Source organism: Euleptes europaea, chromosome 7 (genome assembly GCF_029931775.1).
Source record: "Euleptes europaea isolate rEulEur1 chromosome 7, rEulEur1.hap1, whole genome shotgun sequence".
Taxonomy (NCBI): domain Eukaryota; kingdom Metazoa; phylum Chordata; class Lepidosauria; order Squamata; family Sphaerodactylidae; genus Euleptes; species Euleptes europaea.
Window position 1 is genome coordinate 63,155,094 of NC_079318.1, and position 19,183 is coordinate 63,174,276.

The following is a 19,183-nucleotide window of genomic DNA, read 5'->3' on the forward strand; positions in this document are numbered from 1 at the left end:
TTATTTCTTTTTAAAGAGCTTGCGGAAGGAACTGCGAAAGCCCCCTTTCTGTTCTTGTCTTGGGTTGTGGTTGCTGAAAGAAGTTTGCTCATTATCATCCCTATGAGAAAATCTGGTGTCTTCTAAATGCATCTCCTGAAATAGAGGAAAAAAAATTGAAGCAGGGTTTTAAAAGCCATTCCTTGTTGCTCAGGTATGTAAGGTGAAACAGGGGGTGAGGTCAACATTTTTACAGAGGCTACTAAAATTATGCATATGTGACAAGCTTTAACCCTGGAGACCCCAACCATTTTTGAGCTGGCGGGCACCTCTGGAATTCTGACGCAGTGTGGTGGGCACAGCCACAAAATGACTGCCACATCTTACCTTCAGTCACACAGTTAAGATCCTTGTACTGTGATGGTAGCTACTGCCAGAAGAATGTTTTTAAAAATCTGCATAGCCAGTCAATCTCCAGTGGGCATTCAGAAGCCTTGCTGGGCAAAAGTCCCACCCATGTTCTAAAAACACTTGACGGGCGCTAAGGTGCCCACAGGCACCATGGTGGGGAAGCCTGCTCTAACCCCTTCACCAAAGTTGAGGGAGCTTCTCCTTTCCCATTCTTCCCCACTGCCCTTAAGGCTTACCCTGGCATTGGCCTTAACTCTAATTTGCTATTAACCAGGTGCAGGAAGTCTGTTTATCTCTAAAAGCCAGCGTGCGGATTATCTTTGTCACACTCTACCACTGAACAAAGGAACTGAATCCATGGTCATGACTCTGTAAATATAGTCAGCTTTGGTCTGCAATTCAAAGTAGGCAAGCTGTGCTGTAGGTTACAGGGGAGGAAACCTTGTGGTGCCAGAATGAAGGTTTATCCTCTTACCCTACCAGAGTGATCAGTACATCCCCGTACTTCCTCCTGTGTAACTGAATGGTTGCCCTTAGCATCTACATGAAAATGAAAGCAGTCTACATGAAGAACTCCTGGGAGGGGTGAAATTCATTCTCCTAGCTAACTCTGGGCTGGCTTCTGCAGGTGTGTATCTGTTTGTGGAATATGTACTCCCCCAATAATATCATTAATCCAGAAGTTCTCCCTCTGATATTGCCCTACTAGGATTTCCATGTGGCTTTATTTGGCTTACATGTTATTTGGCTTACATGCCCTACATGTTATCTGTAGGGCAACAGCTTGGCTAAGCGGCAGTTTGCAGGCTGGGTAAAGTATGATCTATACAGCAAAGGATGGGCTCAAGCCCGTAGCTGCCTCTCTAGAAGCTGCAACCTGAAACTGCTAGCCTTATGGAGAAGACATAAGAACTTAGCACGTTAAGCTGGGAGGACAGGATCCAAGAAACTTCTTCCCAACATTAAAGGGGAAAGGTGCACCTAATGCCTGTGAACAATGGAGGAACACAACTAGAGCAATTTCCCATTACTGGGGGAGGGGCCGTGGCTCAGTGGGACAGCATTTGTTTGGCATGCAGACGGTCCCAAGGTTAGATCCCTGGCATCTCCAGCCAATGGGATAAGGTGGTTAGTGATGCAAAAGACCTCTTTCTTGAGACCTTGGAAATAACCTGCAGACAGAAGACTGACTCTGTGTAAGGCAGCTTCATAGGTTATAACCTGTGTACTCATGGGATATCTTTAAGGAAGTTGCTGGGTAGACTCTCTTCTGCACCTTGTTAATAGTCTGTCTGCCAGTTCCAGAGATGTTTCTGTCCTGCATTGTCACTGGCCTCCAGCATCTGTGCTTCTAATTCTTGCACAATTCATCATGGGCTTTCACCTCTACCGTCTCCTTCTCAACCATTGTGAGCATGCGCCTGGATAGCGGCGGCAATACATTGCTCTTCAATATGTACTACGAGCAGACAAACTACGGGCAGACAAACTATACATTCATCTGCATCGGTCCTGAATGTGGAACATGGATGGACAAGAGACAAAGACAACTGAAATTCCCTCATTCCAATTCCCATGTCAGGCCACTCACCCACCTAACTCAGTTCTTGCTTACTTGGGCAGCTACTCTCCTGCACGGCATGAAGGGAGCAAACGTATGCTAGGGACTGAACCCAGAGCTTCCTGCATCCAAGGCATATGCTCTACCACTGAGCCACAGCCCTTTTGCTGGCAGGACACTTAAAAAAAAAAAAAAAGCAGATAATAAAATAGTAATGATGCCAGAGGCTTCACAAAGACTGACCCAGAGAACTGCCTGAAGGCACTTGACGTAGTTCAATTGCTGCAGGCAAGGAGGTCAGAGCCTGTAAGCCACCTGGATGGGAGGCCACCTGGAAGCCCTTTGTAAGCTACTCAGCCAATGGACACAATGGGGTATAAGTTTAATCAGGGGACAAGCTGGGGCTTAGGGGTGTGGCTTCAGGACATAGCCCTGCCCCACCCAGCCCTTTGTGATCTCCGAGTGAAGGCCCTGCTTACGTGTTTCTCAAACCCTGCTGGGAAGTGGGTTTGCCCTTGCCTTTCGCTCTCCTTACTTCCAGAAAGCTTTGCTTTTCACCAGCTCCTCTCTGTGGAGGAAAGTAGTTCCGCTGGGAGCTCCTGGACGAAGCAGGGGCCACGTGGGACTGGAAGCCCCTCTCCTGCTTGCCTTGCAACCGACTCCCGCTGCTGCTCCGGGTGCTGTAGAGCCTGGAGCTCATGCCTTCGGTTCCGCTGCGGGGAAACTCTTTCAGTGACCGGCTCAGCTGTTTGCCTTTGCTACGGAAAACATCGCGCTTGTACGTACTGCTGCTGACTGGAGCGCAGCTCTTGGGGAGTGGCTGGACAGTGTGCTCTGTCCTCTCTGGCTCTGTTGTGAAGTTCACAGGCCTCAAGAAGCAGATGTCAATGCTGGACTCAGAAGAAGCGGGAGAGCAGGGCTCGAAGACGGTCAGGTTTGGCACAGACTCTTCCTCATAGGGGCCAGGCATGGTGTATGAATCCCCTCTGTACTCAAAGTCTTCATAGTCAGGAGCAAAACTTGTGCTATCCAGGAGGAGGTCTGCTGAGGCCCTCCGTGTTCGCTCAGGGTTCCCTTTTGTGTCAGAAGAAGGAGAGTTGTACTCCAAATCTGGAAAAACCTGCAGGGAAGCCGCGAGAGCTTTCAGGTCTTGTTCACTGAACTGAGATGGAGTCAGGATGTTCTCTGGCCGGTCGTGCCGTCTGCTGTCAGTTTCCCATTCACCCTGCGGGGTTCCTTGCATGTTCTCCACCCCCTGTTGATGGCTCTTCTTCATGTGTGACATCAAGTGCCTTAAGAGAGGGGACAATATTTTCATTTTATTTAGTTAAAACATTTTTTCTAACTTGTCTAATAACATTCCCAATGCAGAGCATAGCAGTGCAGCCAACAAAACAAGAATAATTAAGCCAATTAAGCCATCATGTTAAAAAACAACAACAGCAAAAGACAACCAAACAACATTTTTAAACAGCAGCAGCAAACAGTCATTAAAACTCTCGTTGGCATATTTAAACTGTTAAAAGCTAATCTAAGTAAAAACAAGGAGGGTTCAACGGTCCGCTTTAATGGATCAAGCACTGGAACATTTCATCAGTGGCACAGGACCAGATTAAACATTAGGATAAGGGTCAAATGGGATGAATTGCTGCAAGTTATTTTTCTTGGCAAACAGCAGCTGTTCAGCGGTCTGATTCAGATCAGAACCATGGCACGGGGAGACAGGGCTTCAACCATGTCTCCCTGTGCCGGTTCCCTGACCTCAAATGGACCTGCAGAGCTTTTATTTGCCCTTTTAGAACAAAGCTACCCTCAGTAGACAACAGTGCCTACACATTCGTTCCAAATGAGCAAGTTTCCTCCACCCAGTCTCAATCTGAATCAGGCCCCCATATGGCTCGTACTTACAAACAAATATGTTTGGGAACTCCAAACACGGAACTCTCAGCACCATCTAGTGTAATTTGACCCTCAGTTCTAGCCATGGCTCACTTCCTCCATTTGAGATCTCCGTTGATGCTCTCAAGCGCCTGAATACCTTTAGTTTTGTCCTCTATAAATTCATCCTCTCCTGCTCCTCCTGGATTGCTGTCCACTTGGCTAAACAACACTCCAAAACCAGATTGACTCACATCAGCTCTAGGCATCCTCAGTGTATCTTCTCTGTCTTGTGCCACCCCCCTCCCACTGAAGTCTTTACTTATTCTTTCAGTGATTACATTCCAACTATCTGCTCTGATCTCTCTACCTCTCTCCTACCATTTTCCTCCACTACCAGGTCTCTCATTTTTTAGTGATCGTGGGAATTGCCATCAAGTCACAGAGAGGCCCTGACTGGGATGGCCCAATCTCATCAAATCTTGGAAGCTAAGCAGGGTCAACCCTGGTTAGTACTTGGTTGGGAGACTAACAAGGAAGTCCAGGGTTGCTACACACAGGCAGGCAATGGAAAACCACTTCTGAATGTTTCTTGCCTTGAAAACCCTACCCTTCACCCCCCCCCCCATCTCACTTGACAAGGACTTTGAATGTAAACCTGAGGAGTTTGTACTGGATCTAGGAGTGGACAGGAAGCCAGTGTAGGACGTTAAGGAAGGGCATCACATACTCAAAATGATTAACAGGTGAATGATTTTGGCAGCAGGGCCAGGATAGAAGTGAAGAGGACAAAGTGTGACAGTGGAATACATCACTGATGGTACTATATAAATATATATAAATAATAATAAAGTCAACTATAAAGCAAAACTGGAACTATACCAAGGAGGCAAGTGGGCTTTTTCTTCCCAAAATAAGGTTTCCATTCCATGTGTATCTTAGACAGCGTCCACCCCCCAAGCTCCTACTTCTACTATCATTTGGTGAACATAGAACTCTTTCGTGAACACTTCTTCCTACAGACAATAGCCTGAATCAGTAGAGGCCCCACAAATGGAAGGCATTTCTGCTCATACAAAGGTGGAAGAGGCAGTCTCTGAGTTCTACCAATTCCTCCCTGCTGCAGCCCCCATTCTCTGTCCCTGATCTCCAGAATAAGTGTTTTGGGTGCAGCAGGAGATGGAAGAAAGTCTGTTTCCTCCAATGGAACTCCACTGGATCCAGACCAAAGCCCTCATGCTTCCCTCACCCATCATCTTTTAACATCCCACACTGTACCGATCAGCCCTATGCAGAGATGCCAAACGTTTACTGTTTTTATGAACAGCTGTCAGTCTCTGCATTTATTGGCTTTTGGTTGCCACCTGAGGCAGTTATGGGCATGAGAACAAATGGGCAGAATAAAGCACCGTAATATGCACTGCTGAACTATTCTGTTATGGCAATATTGTCCTCACATCGCTGTTGTGCCAGAAGCAGGAGCTGAGGGGAATAGCTGCATTGCCTCTTCTGAGTGGATCCCACTATCCCGGATGGAGGTAGCACTGAGTGTTGGAGACACCTCTGGGCCGGTGCTGCCACATTGAGAAGCTAGACCTTTGTATAACTTGATGAAGGAAGATCTAGTAAAATGCAAGAGGTAGCATCAACATTAGTTAAATAACAAGCAGGGAGCATGCAAGGACTTGTGGGGGGGTTTACTTTATTTTCCCCACACTATTTCCTCTCTTCTTGGCAGCCCCATATCCTCTCCCCTTTCTGTGCTTCCTTCTCTCCTTCCTACTTACCAACCAAACTTTCTTTTATCTGACTCCCCAAGTTTTCAGCATTATCTATTATTTGTTTACTTGGTTGATACCCCTCTTCTCCCCAATGGAGACTCACGGCAGCTTAAATCATTCTCCTCCTCCATTTTACCTCCTAACAACCCTGTGAGGTTGGTTAGGCTGAGTGACTGGCCCAAGATCACCCAGCAAGCTTCCCTGGCAGGGCACGGATCTCGACCTGGCTCTCCCAGAGTCTAGTCTGACATTCTAATCACTAAACCACAGCAGTTCTCGGCTTTCCCTTCTACCCTCCCCCTGGCAGCTTCTCCCTGGGGAAAATCTGGTGAAGTTGCAAAAGTTGTATTGTAGCAAGTTGTTCTGGTGGGTTCTGTGGGGGCCACTGCTGTGCCCAGCCAAGAAATGGAAGTTGTACAGAGGCTGCCACTGAGCCCAGGCAAGTGATGTGGCATCAGGTTGTTTGATAGCCTCTGCTGCCCCTGAGTGAGCTGTGCAAATTGCATGGTAGCAAGTTGCCTAGTGGTTGCTGCTGAGCCTGGCCTTGAGGGGTCCTCCAGGGCTGGAGGGAGGGGAGCAGGGGTGGATTGGTAGGCCATAATAACCCTAAAAAGAGCCATCTCTCCAGCCTTTTACTGATAGAAGCCAACGTTTGTGGGCTGGCAATATTGTCGTGGTTGCCTAGCAAACCCCATAGTAGCCACTGAGATCTCAGAGAGTATCCATTTTTTAAAGGCACAGCAGCTGCTTCCTTATTTGGGGGAGTTTTAACCACCCCATTTATTTGCTGACTTATATTTCAAATTTTAAGATAGCATTTTTAGATAGCAGAGGACTACTTCCACGTTAATTTTAACACTAAATAATAAAACAACGAAAAGTCTTTGTGTACCTGAAAGCATGACAAATGAGACCAACATGGCTACCTTCTGATATCTGGAATATCCCCACTACTAATAGAGAAAATATTCTGAAAGCTTTTTGGGACAAAGAATTTAACTTTTGAGTTCCTGGCCCTTATATTCGTCAAGGAAAAACAGAATGGCTTGAATCCACCAGAGATTTCCAAGCTCCATGCAAAATATGCACATGTGCTTAACTTGCTTAGTTTATACTGAACATGTACTCCAACTTGTCTTCGAAGAGGATTTGAACAACTTTGGTAAATAATTTAATTTTCTTCACACAGAGCTTTTGTCATACTACACAGCCCCTCTGTGCATGAAAGAGAGTGTGTGTATGCGTGTGTGCGCGCGCACATATTCAGATCTAGCTCTCATCTTCCTTCAGCAGGACAATCTCCCCTAGCCTGGGAGCAGATAAGCTGTCCAGGAACAAAGGCTAATTCCATCTAGAGCACTGCACTGGTGAGCACATCTTCATGGACCAGAATGCTGTGGCACTTATCACCTATGATTGTAAAGCTGGCAAACTTGGGGTTAGACGACTAAAGAGGGAACTGCTTTTCTTGTCCTCAGAACCACAAAGAAGCCACCATTGAGCCAAACTTACTTTTTCAGCCTCTTCCGTTTCTGAATGAGCAGATCTTCGTTGCACTGGAAAAGAAGGCTGTGGTGTGAAATGAAGACTCTCAGGCGCTGGACGCACACCAGAAGAAGGTAGTAATCAGGGTGCTCTTGCTCAGTGTACTTTAGGATATTCTGGCATAAAAGCAAGCAAGAAATCCTGAGCAACATCCTTAGCCACTTGGGTATGAAAAGGCATAACCGTCCTAACACATAATATTAGCGTTAGCATTGCGCCAGCCATATTTGTACTGTAAGGCTGTAAAATGGTATAAGACCCACCCTTTGTGGGGCAACATGCTCTTGAGCTATGTAATTGGATACTTCAGACTTGGACACATAAAACTGCCTTGTACTGAATCAGACCATCTGTCCATCCATATTGTCTACTCAGACTGGCAGCTGCTCTCCAGGGTCTCAGGCAGAGGTCTTTCACATCACCTACTACCTCATATTTTGAACAGGAGATGCCAGGGATTGAACCTGAAACCTTCTGCATCCCAAGCAGAAATTCTACCATTGAGTCAGAGCCACTCCTCAAAACTTGGATGGTTTTGATAATTTCTTTAATTGTTCTTTTAATTATCTATTTGTGATATGTATTCACACACGTGGAGATAGATCACGATGGGTAGCTGTGTTTGTCTGTAGCAGTAGAAAAGAGCAAGAGTCCAGTAGCAACTTAAAGACTAACAGAATTTCTGGTATGAGCTTTCGTGAGTCTCGGCTCACTTCTTCAGATACAGCTAGAATGTGAGTCCATCTATCCTTAAGTAGAGAAGAGTAAAATCAGACACCCAATGGCAATAGCATGTAAATGTCAAAAGCAAGTAAATGACATTAGCAGGTGAGATTGGATTGGGTGTGATATGCAGAGAGGTAGTAAACGTGGAGAAATCAGCATTGGTAATGAGACAGGAATCTCAGAACCACAGGTTCTGAGACAGATTGAATAGATTGAATAGAGACAGGAATCTCTATTCAATCCAGGAGAATGCATAGTCTTGAGCTTCATTATTAGTTGTAATTCAGAAGTCTCTCTTTCTAATCTCCTTTTGAAATCCCTTTGTAAGAGAACTGCTACTCTTAAATCAGCAACTGAATGTCCTGGAAAGTTAAAATGTTCCCCCCAATGATTTCTTTTTTATATATATAATTTTTTTATAACATAACTCAACAAAAAACAAATCAAACAATTACAATAATAAAAAAAAATAACAAAAAAATACAAAAGAGTATTAATTATATAATCTACTTAATATGATCTACATTACAAGATTATAGATTTCAAAATACCCTTTTGACCCTCTACCCACCATAAAAAAGTGACCCATCACCAGACTTCCGGAGAAGTGTCTAAACACTTTAAAAATTACTCTATTAACAATTAAATATAAAAAAGTAAAAACTAATTTCTATAATTCACTAACTAAATTAGTAATATCCATTTTTGCCAGTTTATCCCAATATGTGATGGCCTTCATCCATGTTTTTTTGAATTCTTCCATATCTTTTCCGTGTAGGAATTCTGTTAATTTGGCCATCCTCATATACATCCACAGTTTCTCTCTCCAGTCCCTAATTGAAGGTTTGTTTACTTGCTTCCAAATTTTAGCTATTACAATTCTTGCAGCAGCAAAACTATATTGGCATATAATCCTATCATTTCTATCCATTTTTTCTTGAGGAATCCCCAATAAACAGAATGCAGGATTTCTTTTTACTCTCGTATTAATCAAATTATTAGTTTCTCTTATAACTTTTTTCCAAAAACTTTTAATTTTTGTACATATCCACCATGCATGCATAAAAGTTCCTCTTTCCTTTCCACATTTCCAACATAAGCCCTTATCTTCTTTTTTCATTTTACTTATCATCACGGGAATTATATACCATCTATAAAACATTTTATACAAATTCTCTCTAATTTCATTAGTTATTGTAAATTTAAATTATTTTTTCCATAAATTTTCCCATATTTCCAAATCAATATTATGTCCCAATTCCTTCATCCATTTCACCATTACTGGTTTAATTCTTTCTTGTTCTAGATCTACTTCAATTAATAATCTATATATCCTTCCTATCAATCCTTTATTTCCCTTCATTAATATATTTTCTAATTTAGATTTGTTTTTATTAAATCCAATTTCTTTATCTTTATTAAATATATCTTTTAATTTATAATACATAAACCAATCTTTAATATTAAGTTATTCTCTACTTCTTAGAATCCAATCACCTTCTTTAAAATTTATAATTTCCCTATAGTTTTCCATATATAAATTTAATCGTATCCCTCTTTTGATAAACGCGTCCACTGGATTAATCCATCCCGGTGTTCTATTTTCCAAAGTCCTTTTATATTTTTTCCAAATTTGAAGTAAACCAAATCTAATAATATGAATATTACAATCTTTGTTTACCTTTTCCTTATCATACCACAAATATGCATGCCATCAAAACGTAAATTGAAACCTTCTAATTCCTTTTTGGCAAAGTGTGCTTTTGGGATAGTACCTACTATTGGACTTTTTGAAGAAAATACAACATTTACTTGAAAGAACATGGCAATTGGTGCATTGAGACTGCACCTTACTTAGATTGTACATACTGTATATAACTTTGATTGTTCTTATATGTATCTTTCACTCTTGTATTGCTGATGTTACATGTGTAAGCACCAATAAGAATTTTTTGCTACTTTTGTATTGGAGACTCCGTTGCAGATTTTCTAACCACTGGTATTGGCACGGAGGTGCCTATTTTGTATTGTAACCTCCAGGTACTAGCTGGAGACCTCCTGCTATTACAACTGATCTCCAGCCAATAGAGACCAGTTCCCCGGGAGAAAATGGCAGCTTTAGCAATTGGACTCTATGGCATTGAAGTCCCTCCCCTCCCCAAACCCCGCTCTCCTCAGGCTCCGCCCCAAAAACCTCCCACCAGTGGTGAAGAGGGGCACGGCAATCCTAGAATAGAACCACAACCTTATAAACACCTGCCTCCAGCCTAAAGGCTCTGCTGATATGCTCTCCTAGATACAATCCTAACTGCTGCTCAGTTTTAGGTTCCAAGTAAAAACTTCTCTTTTCTCCCAGGCTTTTGGCTGGTTTTTCTCTGTCTCCCTAGCTTGTCATTTACTGGTTGCAACTGGCTTTTAAAAAAATGACTTTAATATTAAAGAAATTTTTGGTCTGTTTGATTTCACTGATTTTAAGATTGCTAAGTGATGGTTTTAGCAATAACTCTTCTGTTTTCTGAGGGCTTCAGCAGTTTTTTATTGTGAGATTGTTAGTGACTTTTATCATGAATTTGGGAGCCATTTGGGAAGCATTGTTTTGCCCCAAGATGATTTATGGAGTAAAGCCAGCAGTTTGGAACAGGTCCCTGGAGGAAAAAGGATATATCTCTAAGAAGCCACTAAGTCACTGTGGCTTTACTCTAAATGAGGCAATGCGGCCTCATTTAGAACAGGCCATTTATGCATGGATGAATTTGCTGCTTGCTCAAAGCTCTTTTTTTAAATCTGCCTTTTAAAATGCTTATTCACGGCACCGAATCAGACGAGAAAGTCCGATGTTGATTGGAGCCGCGTGTTATGCAATGGTATCCCACCGCGCAGAACTTTGCTCCAAGAGGGCTGGGTTATCGCGAAGGTGATCCTATCACAGCCGTTCACCCACCTTTGGAGCGGGGCGGCAAAGTCTCTTTCCCTGCCCTCCGTCATCCCACACAGGCGCACGTTGCTGCTCCCCCCCCCATCGCAAATAAACGTGCTGGTTTTTTTCAGGTGGAAAGATCGCAAAGGGCTATGTCATTCTAGAATTTTTTTTTAATATCTCAGTCAAAAATAGTGATATATCGCTAAAGTGATAAAATGCCCCCAGTTGGTCCAGGTTGTCAGCTGAGCCCCACATTGCCCGGGGCTCCTTGGGCCAGCCGCCTCCTCTGTACTCAGCTTGCAGGCGTCGTGGCGGCCACTTGGCGCTGAGCGGCGGGGGCCAGCGAGTGCAACCGAGGTGAACGGGGAGAAGACCGCCCCCTCCCCGCATTCAAAGAATTGAGGGGAGGGGCGCATTTTGTCTACGGGCGCGAAAAGAGAGCCAGTCCTCTTGCATCTTTGGCCTGACGTGGGGAAGAGGGCGGGCCTGGGGGAAAGGGCTTAAGAGCGCCGGGGTGGAAATTTCCTCCCTCTCATTATTTACGCATCCGCGGACAAAACCTTGTTGTTCCTGTCCATATTAAAAGAGACAGCAATTGTTTGCTAGGGAGAGGACTGAAGCAATCCCTCGTTGGGGTGAAGGGGGGGGTTCATGAAATCCAAAGAAGGAAGGACTAGGCAGGAATGGAGAGAAAGTGAAGCACATGGGAAATTGGACCTAAACCTGCATGGGAGGTGTTGCCTTGGATTTGCCGTTCTCTAGATGCACATTTTCCCCACCTGAATTCTCAAAACTTAAAAACAAGCTCCCCTGCTTGTTTTCAGAATTCACGGGAAAATATGCATCTACAGAGCAGCAAATTCGAGTCAAAACCTCCCACGCAGAGATATGATTCCCAAGAAAATCACAGAAATTCAACAACAAAGACGGGTTGCAAAACTGCAGAAGGCTCCCGCCCTATAGGATGTGGGGGGGTTATGAAAGTGCGGGAAAAAGTTGCCAGGATTGGAGAAGGAGCGAAGCATGAGGGGGAAATGCTTTGTTGCAGTGGTGAAATAGCGATATATCGATAAAGGGAACAAAATAATTTTTAAAAATCACGAGTTGTTTGCATTCACGCCACACTCAGGGCACATATGAAGGTGGGGGATTGCGGCAAATGCACAAGGAAATGGCTTCCTCCTTTGATGGCAGGTTCGGAAAGGGGATGGGGTTGGGAAGATCGGGTAGGCGGTACAAAGGCGGGGGAAGACCTGGGTGGGTGGAGGAGAGGCAGGGACAAGATCATTCGTGGCTTTAATTATTCATGCAACCCAGCGCAGATTCTTCACAGTCACGGCAGGGCGGTCCAAAAAAGTCGCGTTAGAAGTGCTTTTCCATAATGAGCCTTTTGTGAGCACTGGCTGCGCAGTGGTGTCTGATTCATCGATTCCCCTTGCAAAACTCAAAAAAAGCTGCGGGGCACTTCAGCATGGAAGGTGCAGCAAATTGCCATGCATAAACAGCCACAGTGTTTGAGCCAATAGCAATATTCTGAAGTTTGACCTTCACCTGTAAGGATTTGTGATGCACTGTTTTCTAATGTACAAAATCTAGAGACAGGACAATGATAGTTTCTAGATCTTACCTGCAAATGAAGAAGGTATTCGGGGATACGCTGGACTATATGAAAGAAGAATATGTAGAGGTCAGACCTGATTTCTTCTTCAATCTGTTAAGAGAAAATTTGATTTTAGATCATTTTAGATCATTTATTACTGTTGTCTGCAATTCAACACAAGATTTAACGTAGCTTAAGTATGCTTGTTATACTGTGTCCATTATGTAAAGCATACATTGCAGTATATACTGCTGAGGTTCAGTGTGGAGTAGGGGTTAGAATGTCAGACATGGATCTGGGAGACCAAAGTTTAAATTCCCCACTCTGCCAATGAAGCTTGCTGAGTGACCTTGGACTAGTCAATCTCTTTCAGTCTAGCCTACCTCATAGGTTTGTTGTGAGAACAAAATGGGGGAAATCAGTTAACAAGATCACACTTACCTCTTTTAGAATGACGACATGGATCAGCGAGATGCATTCCGGCAAATCTCTCAAGTAAGCAACGTAATAGTCCAGAAAATTGTTCTTAAAAGAAAATAAAAAAATATTAAGTAAGAATTCTTATCTATATGACTGACACCGACTAACTGATTATGCAGGACCCTATTATAGGCTAAAGAATGCTCAGTTGGTAAAAATATTCCCTGAGGCAGAATTTCCTTTGGAATTATAGGAATGCAGCGTTGGAATAGGCAATGTCTAGTGTACAAAGAAGAAGAGAAGACCCTACAGGGGGCAGCAAGAGGACAGATATATAGGATAGTGAGGTCAGCACCTTCTCGCCTGTTATGTGTCATTCCTGGTCTGTCTCCATATTGCTGCTCTCAGGGTAACGTCCCCCTTCTTCTCAGAAGTTCCACTCTTACTCGCAGCTAGTCATGTAGTTAGGACCCTGTCTCTGTCTCTCCTCTTCACTATCAAGTATGTTCATTACTGAATAAACCTTTACCTATGCTTTAATCAGGTTGTGCACCTTTGCTGTGTTTATTTGTATTATATTTGTATAATTTAAATTTTTCAGTATGGACTGCTGGTTTCAAAAAGCATATTCCCCCCCGCCCCCCATCCGCATAGTTTTATTCAACATACGTACCTCATCATTGGTCAGTTTAAGAAAAATGTCTCCCAGGATTCCCTGACGGGGCCAACTCAGCACTCTCTCCTGAAGAGCATGAAGTAAATCTACGTGCTGCTGGGCCAGATACCGCAAAGAGTTGGGGAAGAAACTGAAGCCAGAAAACCGGGATTAACTTATCACAAACCAGTTTTTTTTTAAGACCAGAGAAATGCATCTAAAATTAAATCCCAATGGAGGAAACTCCTTGTTTTCTCACAGAGGCTGAGGCAATAAGGAAGTCTCCCAGGCATACTGAAGGGCTTATCAAGCCCTAAATAGCCTTGCCTGTCACACTTAAGAGACCACCCACTCAACCATATCTCACTACACTCTCTAATTGCCTTGGTAGTCCTGTTTGGCCCAGGCTAGCCTGATCTTCTCAGACCTCAGAAGCTAAGCAGGGTTGGTCCTGGCTAGTACTTGGATGGGAGACCACCGAGGAAAACCAGGGTCATTATGCAGAGGAAGGCAATGGCAAACCACCCCTATTAGTCTCTTGCCTTGAAAATCCTACTGGGTTGCCATAAGTCGGCTGCGACTTGATGGCACTTTACCACACAGCCTTGTGTGGGCTGAAAGGCAGGATATGACTCTTCCAAATAAAGTAAACAGACTGAAAATACTTTCAACAATACCTTCATCCTCGCACTGTGCTCAACAACTCAGGCACAAGGAAAAGTGTTCTTAGTAGCTGCCTCCAATTACAGAGTTATGCTTCTGTGAACAGGCTGGTGTAGGGCTGCCAATGCCCAAGTGGGGTTTGGAGATCTCCTGGAATTACAGGATCTCCAAGCAAGATCAGCTGCTTTGAAGGGTGGACTCTATGGCATTATACCCTGCTGAGATCCTTCCCTACCCCAAACTCTGCCTTCCTCAGGCTCAGACTCCATGTCCAAATCTCCAGGAATGTTGCAACCCAGAGTTAGTATCCCTAGGCTGCAGATACCTAACAGATCCCTGTTTCTCAGCACACTCACCGAAGTACCACCAAGATTCCTTGGGGAACTTATGGTAGTTAATCTGATTTAAAATGGATGTAAATTTGTTTATCCAGTCATCCACCTCCCAACTACACATTACAATTTATAATGTTTAGGGTCAAGGTTCACCTGACCTGATGTTGGTGTCTTCTAGATGGATTATCTGCCCTGAGTTCAATGCTGTTGGGAAATGTTTCCCCACAGCATCATGGTGGGTTCATGCACCTTTGGGGGTTTCCCTGGCTTTTCTCTGATCTTCTCAAACCCACTTTGCTCTGAAGTTTTGGAAAAATCACAGTAAAACCTGGAAGGTTGCTGTGTGGATGGGGGGAAAGCACTAGAACAACATTGTATTGATATACCGTTGAACTGACAGGTGTAGTTGTTTCTCTGAATCCCTAGCTTTCTTTTAAAAAGGCAAGTCTCTATCCCCTTCCTTTGCAGAGATAAGTCTTTTCTCTTATATCTCTACAAGGGAAAGGTCTAGAGATTTATTTATTCTTTAATCAAAGCTGAGAATTCAGAGAAACAACTACACCTATCAGTGCAATGATATATTGATGTGATGATATTCTAGTGCTGATTTTTTTTTTAATTGCAAAAGTCCTAGTGTCTTGGAGGGGTGGTGGCCACTTCTGAGGGATTGGGGCAGGGAAACCTGTCATGTGGAAGACCTGTTACTGCTGCGGTTCATCTGCAGCTGCACCAGCAACAGGGAAACCATATTTTACTTCAACAGTCAGATGTCAGGGAGAACTTATTTTTCAAGTGCCTAGGCATCTGGTTCGGATCAAAACCACAGCATAAGAGGAAAAGGGGCTTCAGCCTCTCCCCCCCATGCCAGTTTTCCAACTAAAATGGCTCAGGGGGGCATTATTTGCTCCGCAGGACTGCACAGAGAATCTAGAAAACAGCACATCACAGTTGGTGCAAAAAAGCATATGCAATCCCAAGCTGCCCAATACCTTCTTTTTTCAAGTTCTCGTTCTGAGTTACGATGACAAACCAGGAGACCACCAAAGTGTGTGTCAAAAAAGCATTATGCTGAAGGGGAGGGAGCTGCTTTTTTGCTGAAGGCATCCAAATCTCTGCTGGGTGCACAGCTCTGAGTAGTGCAGTTCTTTGAACCTTGGCAGGGCCAGGATTCGGGATACTAATTCCAAGGGGTCAGTCTCTGAGCAAGGCAGTGCAAGGGGGAACTCTTGGCCAAGGGATCTGTGGTGGCTCTCAGAAGATCTAGGTCTCAAAAGGGTTTCACAAACACCCTTGCCAAGTCACCAGTGGCAATATTTCTGTTGGAGGAGGAGCCGTTTCCTTCATTCCCATATGGCAGGCAGAAAAGAAGAAGAGGAGGAGGAGGAGAGTTGGTTTTTATATGCTGACTTTCTCTACCACTTAAGGAAGAACCAAACCGGCTTACAATCACCTTCCCTTCCCCTCCCCACAACAGGCACCCTGTGAGGTAGGTATGGCTGAGAGTGTGTGACTAGCCCAAGGTCACCCAGTTGGCTTCATGTGTAGGAGTGGGGAAACAAATCCAGTTCACCAGATTAGCTTCCGCCCTCATGTGGAGGAGTGGGGAATCAAACCCGGTTCTCCAGATCAGAGTCCACCACTCCAAACCACCACTCTTAACCACTACACCAAGACACATCACATTGGCTTGCCTTCTTTTGCTCTTGGGCTCCCGTGGTCACAATGCACACAAACAGAGCATGTTCAGTAGTGCACTTAAGCAGCTCTCAGGACAGGATAGAAGGCAGTGGTCTGCCCAGAACCACTAGACCCAATACCAGCTTGGGTGTCAGCAGCTGTTTTGTCTGACAGGAGACAAGAGCATGAGGAGAAGAGGAAGCTCTGCATGACCAGGACAAAGCAGAACATGGGCATGTGGGTCAAGAAGGGGAGGACAAGGCACAATAAGCGGGAAGGGAGTAGGGAGTTGGTGATCAACCACAATGGTGGGGTACCCTACCAAGCCCAGTCCACATGCCTGGATCCCTGATAACAACTCATAAAGTACCTTCTCTCCTTAGCGTTCCTCTTCGTTTCCAGTCCATGCAACGTGGCCTTAATTTTTAGGATCAGGGAGAGGCTAACAACATATTTCCTTTCAGACTCTAGCAAGTCCAAAGCAATATTTTGCCTTTTAGCTTTGACAAAAAAAGGGGGGGGGAAAGGGCAGGTTAATAACAGACATAAGCATTACTTATCCCAAGCTGTCATTACCAGACGAAATCTCAAGCAAACATGAAACAAAAGATTCAATGTTTTTTTTTTTGTAATTTGTTTCCAAAATACAGAGGCCCCTTAAGCGCATTTTAGAAGAGAAGAATTCATTCAGTTGGTGCCTAAACTGGACTATAATGCAAACAGAAAACCAAGCTAGAATGTACCCCTACTGCTCTTCCACATTGTTCTCTGCCACTTTAATATTTGTGCATGGCTCAGCTACTGTGAAAGGCATGGCTTCGAATCACATTGCAAAACAGAGCAATGATCCTCTCATGTGACTATCACATCATCGCTTGGTTGCATAAACAACACAACCTCAGTGCAAGGAGGTGTTATATGTATTTATGATTTATTTGCCAACTAAAATACTTATAACCCACACTCTCACTAAAATATTCCCAAGCATCGGAATATTCCCAAGTATCAGCATCTTTTTTTATTTTAGCATCTGATTTTTTAATTTTATATTTATGTATGTTTTGTTTTAGCAAATTTATCTCATGTTTTTCCACGCACAAGAATGCCAAAAGGGATCACAGCCTCTCAATTTCAAATGGATAGGATCTCAATTTTTAAAAAATTTCATTAGGATAAGCAATCTCATGCCCCTGCAGTTGACCATGATTATTGTATTCATCTTCCTTGAGAACCATTAAAGCCTTCTGCAAGTTAACTACTGTTATTCTTACCTGCAATAGAAGGTTCCCTCAATACAGTCTCTATTGAGATATACTGACTTGGGCTGACTTCCTTTTGCCTGTCAGTTTGTTCCTTTGAAATATGTTCATCATTCCACTCTTTACTGTCTTTGGGCGGCTTCCACACCATGGATGACAAATGACCTTTTGACTGAGCATCAACTGACAAGGAAGGTCTTTCTTCTGTGTCCAGATTTGTACCCGTTATCCCTAGAAATTAGAACACAATAGCAGGATTGATGATATGTGTTCCATAAATCCCAAATTTTATTTATTTCACTTCATTTATACCCTGCCTTTTTCCCCATTGGGACCAAGGTGTCGTACATTGTTCTCCCCTCCCCCATTTTATCCTCACAACAACCCTGTGAGGTAGGTTAGGCTGTGTGTGATTGGCTCAAGGTCACCCAGTGAGCTTCCATGGCAGAGTGGGGATTCAAACCTGGGTCTACCAGATCCTAGTCCGGCACTCTAACCGCTACACACAGCTCATTTTAACTAGTACAGAACTCATAGTGGAAGGTAACTGAAACTGTACCTACCAATAGTAGTCTGGCTGACTGCATGGAATATTAAATAAAGAAAAAACTGTATGAAGGTTGTGAAACCGATGTGCCAAATCTGAATAAGCACGTGAATGCCAGGATAGCTGAGAAAGAATAGTTTGAACATGACTGAGGACTGAGAAGGTGTTCCTAAGCTTCAGGAGCGGGTCTACAGTATTGAGGTGGCCTGGGGTGGCATGGAAAATGACTGCCCACTGCCACCACTTTTGGCAGTGGATGCTAGAGATTAATGAAGATCCCTATGAAATGAACTGGTCTGGAATTTATTAAATGCAGCCAAGAATTCCATAGCGAACACCCACCGCGATCACAAGTTCTCGGCACCGGGGGGGGGGTTGCTATGAAATCATGAAACAGAATATGTACATTTGAGAAATGGGGGGAAGCAAACAATACTTTTAAGGAGTTTGGTTATCATTTGTCAGCATGAAATAAAATTTGGATATGAACACTTAGGCATACAGCAGTGGCATGGGTTGAGGCTAGAGCTCCCGTACCATTTCCAGATACAACGGGGATGATTTGTGTTGGGGAAAGGCATGGGAGAAAAGGTGACTCCTCCTTTCCTGCATCACTGTCTCAGTCCAACCTGGGAGCACCCATAGCTGCTTATTAATTTGAAGAAGTGAGCTGTGGCTCATGAACGCTCACACCCTGCCAGAAATTTTGTTAGTCTTTAAGGTGCGACAGGACTCTTGCTCTTTTCGACTGCTACAGACAGACTAACACGGCTACCCATCGTGAACTAGCTGTTAATTAAATTTAACATACACAACATGATCACAGGAAACTCTCCACCCCTGCCGAGGTGGCCCTGTGACTTACCTTTCACATTTCCTTCTCCCCGTGCCAAAGGTCTGCAATCAGAGACTGGGGAAGAACAGCAAAGATCTTTGAGCCATATACAAAAAGCATCAGTAAAGCAAATGCTTAAATACGTCTAAGGTTTTCTTTTTCCAGTGCATTGGAAGAGAGCAATAAAGCAACACAATTCAGTTGCTGCCATCATTATTGATAAGAGCCAGGAAGCAAACTAGACAGGACAATAACACTCTGCTGTAGTTATCAAGCATTTGTATTACTAGTCTGTTCAATTAATACTACGTCTTGACTTTATCACATCAGATCAGGAATTTATTGTCGAAGGCTTTCACGGTCAGAGTTCATTGGTTCTTGTAGGTTATCC

General features: G+C 43.8%; 1 protein-coding gene across 1 annotated transcript in view; it reads right to left on the reverse strand.

Moving 5' to 3' along the window:
* The window catches only part of ARHGEF33 (Rho guanine nucleotide exchange factor 33), a 36,035-nt gene continuing 16,852 nt past the window's right edge, over positions 1-19,183 (reverse strand). The window contains exons 7-16 of the mRNA XM_056853395.1: positions 18,823-18,867; positions 17,423-17,641; positions 16,522-16,651; positions 13,495-13,627; positions 12,843-12,926; positions 12,429-12,512; positions 7,123-7,271; positions 5,287-5,451; positions 2,487-3,243; positions 1-135 (exon numbers count right to left, since the gene is read on the reverse strand). Of these exons, the coding sequence (XP_056709373.1) occupies positions 1-135; positions 2,487-3,243; positions 5,287-5,451; positions 7,123-7,271; positions 12,429-12,512; positions 12,843-12,926; positions 13,495-13,627; positions 16,522-16,651; positions 17,423-17,641; positions 18,823-18,867 (1,901 nt within the window). The remainder of the gene's footprint in view (positions 136-2,486; positions 3,244-5,286; positions 5,452-7,122; positions 7,272-12,428; positions 12,513-12,842; positions 12,927-13,494; positions 13,628-16,521; positions 16,652-17,422; positions 17,642-18,822; positions 18,868-19,183) is intronic.